The sequence below is a fragment of the Micropterus salmoides genome, unplaced genomic scaffold (assembly GCF_014851395.1).
Source record: "Micropterus salmoides isolate LMB-PRFRI ecotype aquatic unplaced genomic scaffold, ASM1485139v1 Ms_hic_scaffold_18, whole genome shotgun sequence".
NCBI classification, from domain to species: Eukaryota; Metazoa; Chordata; class Actinopteri; order Centrarchiformes; family Centrarchidae; genus Micropterus; species Micropterus salmoides.
Window position 1 is genome coordinate 32,222,449 of NW_024040928.1, and position 6,854 is coordinate 32,229,302.

The 6,854-nt window shown below is 43.4% G+C and overlaps 1 protein-coding gene across 1 annotated transcript; it reads right to left on the reverse strand.

Moving 5' to 3' along the window:
• Positions 1–614: 614 nt before the first annotated feature.
• On the reverse strand, positions 615–3,708 carry LOC119908585 (stonustoxin subunit beta-like). The gene is made up of 4 exons (XM_038726371.1): positions 3,674–3,708; positions 2,964–3,152; positions 1,729–1,775; positions 615–1,578 (listed from the first exon to the last, which is right to left on the reverse strand). Exons 1-4 carry the CDS (start codon positions 3,706–3,708, stop codon positions 1,025–1,027), a joined length of 825 nt encoding a protein of 274 aa, XP_038582299.1. The 3' UTR covers positions 615–1,024.
• Positions 3,709–6,854: the final 3,146 nt, after the last annotated feature.

Consider the following 6,854-nt stretch of genomic DNA (forward strand, 5'->3'; position numbering starts at 1 on the left):
TTACCTGGGCTAAAGAAAAAAAGAACTGATCTGTTTCTCAGTGGTCGAAAGTCCTCTTTTCTGATGAGAGCAAATTTTGCATCTCATTTGGAAACCAAGGTCTCAGAGTCTGGAGGAAGAATGGAGAGGCACACAATCCAAGATGCTTGAAGTCCAGTGTGAAATTTCCACAGTCTGTGTTGGTTTGGGGAGCCATGTCATCTGCTGGTGTTGGTCCACTGTGCTTTAATAAGTCCAGAGTCAGCGCAGCCGTCTACCAGGACATTTTAGAGCACTTTATGCTTCCTTCAGCAGACGAGCTTTATGGAGATGCTGACTTCATTTTCCAGCAGGACTTGGCACCTGCCCACACTGCCAAAAGTACCAAAACCTGGTTCAATGACCATGGGATTACTGTGCTTGATTGGCCAGCAAACTCGCCTGACCTGAACCCCAGAGAGAATCTATGGGGCATTGCCAAGAGAAAGATGAAAGACATGAGACTGAACAATGCAGAAGAGCTGAAGGCCGCTATTGAAGCATCCAGGTCTTCCATAACACCTCAGCAGTGCCACAGGCTGATAGCATCCATGTCACGCCGCACTGAGGCAGTAATTCATGCAAAAGGGGCCCAAACCAAGAACTGAGTACATATGCATGATTATACTTTTCAGAGGGCTGACATTTCTTTATTTAAAATCCTTTTGTTTTAAATTGATTTCATGTAATCTAATTTAATTTCCTTTAAGTGCACAGGTGCTCCTTGGGCAAAAGGTCAGCGTAGAGCCCTAACCCATCAGAATTCAGTGAGTTCTCTCTGTTAACTCAGGCAATGCTGCAGCAAAGGAACACATACTGCAAGATACTTTTAAAAGTAGAGAGAAATTTAATGTTCTTAAACTGTGCACTGTGCAACTAAATTATTTAGTAAATACAAGTAGTGCATCTGATAGTCAATATTAAATGACACAGATCGGGATCAGGGGCAAAAAAACATTATGGGACATCCCTAGTTTCTACACAACAACTGGAAGGTATCTTCCTTCTACAGAGAACACAGAGACACTGAGGAATCATAGGACCAGAGCCAAAACCCAGGATAAAGAGGTTCAGTGAATGTAGTGTTGAAGGTGTGGAGGTGGATCAGTGTGTCAGAGGAGACTCTGTAGAAGGACAGAGAGCCAGCAGGACAGTCCACATACACTGCTACTCTACCAGAGACAGAGTAGAAGGAGGAGGAGGAGGAGGAGGAGGAGAGAGGGAGGACAGTTTTTCTGTTATTGTGCCAGACAGAGTAACCAGCATCAGAGCAGCTCAGACTCCAGGACTGATCATTTCTTCCAAACACACAATAATCACTGTTCCCTCTCCTTCTGATTCCTCTGTAACTCACTGATATATTAACTCCTCCGCTCCACTCGACCTCCCAGTAACAGCGACCAGTCAGACCATTTCTACACAGCAGCTGCCAGTAGTCAAATCTCTCTGGATGATCAGGATATGGCTGCTCCTCCTCCACATATATCACCTCCCTTTCATTGTCAGACAGTTTGAGGTTTCTGTGTGCTGTGTTTGTGTCCAATGTGAGTTCACAGAAATCTGATGGAGAGAATGAGACACAACACAGCAGCAGTTTATCATCAGACACATCTGAAGGTTTATTCTTATTCTTTGTGTGCTGATTTCATTTCATTTATATAAAGTTTTATGATGATGCATTTAGTCAGTAATGTTTGAATCCACACTTACACTTCCTCAGACCAGGTTTTAACCTCTGCTCTCCACCATGGTCCACCCTGGATGAAGAAACACAGTCAGTGATTTTCTATCCAATATGAGTTCTAACTGCTGTTCAACATGAAGCAGTGTTCCTCAGTTTGTCAGTGTGACAGAGAAACAGGCTGAAACTCATCTGTGTCAACTGTCTCCAGGATTCTTTCACTGTTTGAGAGAAAAATATCTGAAGAAGAAGTGGGAGAAAACGGTTTTAAAATTGAATTTCATATCAATAAAGGAATGTATTTCTGCTCTCTGAGCAGCAAAGCATTTATAATGTTATTATCTACATTTGCTCATTCATCCATTGAAGTATTGAGCTCTAACATGTTGACCTGATGATGACGCTAGATGAGAAGTCAGAGGATCACCAAGTTTTGATAATAATAATAATAATAATAATAATAATAATAATAATGATCTGGTACAGATTCTCTGAAGTATGTTGGACACTTTCCTGGTAGAGGTTGGCCTCTTCCAGGGCTGCGCTTTGTCACTAATCCTTCCACCAATTTTTGATGATAATAATAATAATAATCCATCCATCCATCGTCAACCGCTTATACTTGCATACAGGGTCGCGGGGGGCTGGAGCCAATCCCAGCTGACATCAGGTGCAAGGCGGGGTACACCCTGGACAGGTCGCCAGTCCATCGCAGGGCCACACATAGACGAACAACCACTCACACTCACACCTAAGGACAATTTAGGGTAACCAATCAACCTAGCCTGCATGTCTTTGGAGGGTGGGAGGAAGCCGGAGCACTTGGAGAGAACATGCAAACTCCACACGGAAAGCGGGGTTTGAACCTACGACCTTTTTGCTGTGAGGAGACAGTGCTAACCACCGCACCACCGTGCCGCCCCTAATAATCATCATCATAATCATCTGTATACAGATTCTCTGTAGTAAATTGGACTCTTTGCAGGTGGAGGTTGGCCTCTGCCAGGGCTGTGGTTTGTCACTAATCCTTTTTGCGATATTCATGGACAGGATAACGAGGCATAGTCAGGGTGGAGAGGGGTAGCAGCTCATCGTTGCTTTTTTCCCTTAGAGAAAGGGTAAGAAGGCATCCACTGGGCCCAAACATATGGATGTGGATGGACCCTCAAACCTGTTCATTCAATAATGGACCAGAAAGGAATGACTCAAAAGCAAAGACATTAGAATCATCTGCAGAGTGTGAGCTCTTGTTTACTGTCCATACCTGAGATTGTCCAGTCCCCCGTTTGGATCCGTCAGTCCAACAGACAACAGCTTCACCCCCGAGTCTCCTGGATGATTGTAGCTCAGGTCCAGCTTCCTCAGATGGGAGCGGTTGGAACATAGGGCTGAGGCCAAAAAAGCACAGCCTTCCTCTGTGATCAGACAGCCTGACAGACTGAAATTAGGAAAACTTCATAATCTCAGTTAAACAAAAAATGATAAAATCAAGGGAAACTGGACTTGGTTGAAGAAGATACAAGAAGACATTTTGTCCCTCATCCAAGAGACTTCTTCAGTTTTGAAATGGACAGTGGGGAAGTGCACCTGATGGTCCTCAAATAAGTGTCCTTTATCCTTCAACAGCCACAAGATCCAGGAAGAAGACCAACACTACGGGGGATGAGGAAAAGAAGGTAAACGCAACATCATTGTGATTGCATATGTGTCTGGAGTATCAAAGAAACTCATAGGGATTTTCAACAAACACCACATCCCTGTGTTTTTTAAACCCAAGAACACGCTTAGACAGATACTGGTACACCCCAAAGATCGCACACCCAAACACAAGAAAAGCAATCTAGTGTATGTGGTCCAATGCCGTGAGGAATGCACAGAGCTGTATATTGGGGAAACCAAACAAAAACTACACAAACGCATGGCTCAACACAGATGGGCTAACCCCTCAGGTCAACTACTCAGCAGTTTATTTACATCTGTAGGACAAAGGACATTCGTTTGAGGACCATCAGGTGCACATTTTAGATAGAGAGAATGGATGGTTTGAAAGAGGTGTCAAGGAAGCCATTTACACCTGGGTTGAGAAACCATCGGTAGAGAGGGTCTATTGCTGTTCTTAAATCACTTCCCAGGAAAGTTAACAAACGTTACCTCTTGGCCTCAGTTGAAGATGCCAACAATGGCCATTCAGACTTGGCCACGGGTGGTTCAAATGAACATAACAACTGTCGTTACAACAGCCAGGAGCACTAACAAACCAGTAATGATCTTGGCAAACGACCCAACAGAGGTTACATAGCTGAGTTTCAGATACAAGAATTGTAGGGCAAATACGAGTTTGCAGCAGTGAGGTAATACTTTATCTTTCCTACTCTTGTGGTGCTATTTCTTTGCACTTTTACTGAGCAATCCACTAGAATCTGAAGGCCGGCTGAGCAAGATCAAACAACTGGGTGTGTGTCCCACCCACTGAAACCAAGCTTTTGTCTAGTTAATCTGGAGGGAAATCTCAGCTGGGTGAAAACAGTTGTAATTCCCAACACCTGTGTGCAATTAGACTCATACTAGTTCAGTGAAACCTACCACTGAACCAACCTATCCTTGTGTGAAGACCTACTTGGGTAAAGACCAGCGAGTCTACCTGTGCAAGGCCTTGGGTAACGACCAGCAAGTCTACCTGTGCAAGGCCACCTACAAGAGTAGCTTTTCCTTTTCTGTGGCACACCTACTCACCTAAAGCTGCTGACTACAACTACACTTAGGCCATGTGCTACTATACTATTCCTGTTGTCTCTGGTCCACGCAAGACGTATCTTGCCATCAGGCACAGAAATCAGGCACTCCTCAAGCCTTTAAAACAGGCACCACCCACATCTGTTTACTTGTCTGTTGGGTCATGGAACTTGTTTCTTTTTTTTTTTCTTTTTTTTTTATAGACATGGAGGCGAGGCTCAGTGATTTAGAAGTCCGGCTCCGCACCATGGTAGATCAGTCGTGAAGTTAGCGAAGCCAGCGGCCATAGTTAAGTGCATCCCTGGGGCCAGAGCGGGCGACATTGAGTCTTATTTGAAACTGCTGGCTAAGGATAAACGTAAATACAGTAAGATTGTTATTCACGTCGGCGGTAATGACTCCCGGTTACGCCAATCGGAGGTCACTAAGATTAATGTTGAGTCAGTGTGTACATATGCAAAAACAATGTCGGACACCGTAGTTTTCTCTGGACCCCTGCCAAATCTGACCAGTGATGACATGTACAGCCGCATGTCGTCATTCCGCCGCTGGTTGTCGAGGTGGTGTCCAGCAAACGATGTGGGCTTTGTTGATCATTGGCAGACTTTCTGGGGAAGACCTGGTCTGATCCGGAGAGACGGCATCCAACCCACTTGGGAAGGAGCAGCTATCATTTCTAGAAATCTGGCCAAGTTTATTGGTGGACCAAATCCATGACAACCCAGAGTTGAGACCAGGAGGCAGAGTCGCAGTTTAACACACTTCTCTGCCCTTCTTTTTCAGCAGTTACCCACCCAAAACCCTACGTAGAGTCACAGTCTAACACACTTCTCTGCTCCTCCATTTCAGGAGTTAATTAGTGAAAATCCTATAGTGACGGTGTCTGTCCCCCGACCATTGAAATTATTTAAAAAGGTAAACAGAAGAGGAGCTGTGCATAAAAACTTCATAAAAATTGAAACCACAAGAGCAATAGTGCAAACGAATAGGAGAGTTAAATGTGGACTCTTAAACATCAGATCTCTCTCTTCTAAAGGTGTACTAGTAAATTAACTAATATCAGATTTATGAATTTATTTTGTCTTACTGAAACCTGGCTGGGTGATGGAGAATATGTTAGCATAAATGAATCCACCACTCCCAGTCATATTACTACTCACATTCCTCGAGGCACAGGCCGAGGAGGTGGAGTTGCAGCTATCTTCGACTCTAGCCTACTAATCAGCTCTAAACCTAAACCAAACTATAACTCATTTGAAAGTCTTGTTCTTAGTCTTTCGCACCCAAGTTGGAAATCACTGCAACCAATTCTCTTCGTTATAGTGTACCAAGCACCTGGCCCGTATTCTGAATTCTTATCTGAATTTGCAGAGTTTTTGTCAACTTTAGTCCTTAAAACGGACAAAGTTATTATTGTAGGGGATTTTAATATTCATGTGGACGTTGAGAATGACAGCTTTAGTACTGCGTTTATCTCTCTGTTAGATTCCATTGGCTTCTCTCAGAGTGTTCATGAACCGACTCACTGTTTTAGCCACACCCTCGACCTTGTTTTGGTATATGGTATTGAAACTGAACATTTAGTGGTATTCCCACAGAATCCCTCTTTATCCAACCACTGTTTGATAACTTTTGAGTTTGTATTGCTGAACTACACGCAATTGGGCAAAAATTTCTATACAAGATGTCGGTCTGATAGTGCTGTAGCTAAATTTAAGGATGCGATTCCATCAGCTCTAAATACATTATCTAGTCACAAAGTAACGGAGGACTCCTATGCTAATTTCAGTCCCTCCCAAATCGATAATCTTGTTGATAAAGCTGCAGGCTCGCTGCGAATGACACTCGACTCTGTAGCCCCTCTAAAAAAGAAAATACTAAAACAAAGACGGTTAGCTCCATGGTATAATACTGAAACTCACAAATTAAAGCAAATATCGCGGAAACTTGACAGGAATTGGCGTTCCACCAAAGTGGAAAATTCTCGTTTAATTTGGCAAGATAGTCTTAAAACTTATAGGAAGGCCCTCCATAATGCCAGAGCAGCGTACTACTCGTCATTAATAGAGGAAAATAGGAACAACCCCAGGTTTCTTTTCAGCACTGTAGCCAGGCTGACAGAGAGTCACAGCTCTATTGAGCCAAGTATTCCCATAGCTCTCAGTAGATACGACTTCATGAGCTTCTTTAATGATAAAATTCTAGCTATTAGAGACAAAATTGGCACCGACTTATCTCTTAACTCAGGAACCTTAGAAACAGCTGTAGAACCAGATACATGTTTAGACTGTTTTGCTTCACTCAATCTTTACCAACTAACTTCAATAATTTCTTCATCTAAACCATCAACCTGCCTCTTAGACCCCATCCCGACTAGGTTGCTTAAAGATGTTTTACCCTTAGTCAGCACTTCTATGCTAGA

Bases quoted from the DNA above. Each gene is read 5' to 3' on its own strand.
- LOC119908585 (XM_038726371.1), bottom strand. From the start codon at position 3,708: ATGGTCCTCAAACGAATGTCCTTTGTCCTACAGAT. The intron at 3,153-3,673 runs GTAAATAAACTG...GAGATTATGAAG, and splicing joins ATGTCCTTTGTCCTACAGAT to TTTTCCTAATTTCAGTCTGT. The intron at 1,776-2,963 runs GTATGGACAGTA...TTCTTCATCCAG, and splicing joins GGGGGACTGGACAATCTCAG to GGTGGACCATGGTGGAGAGC.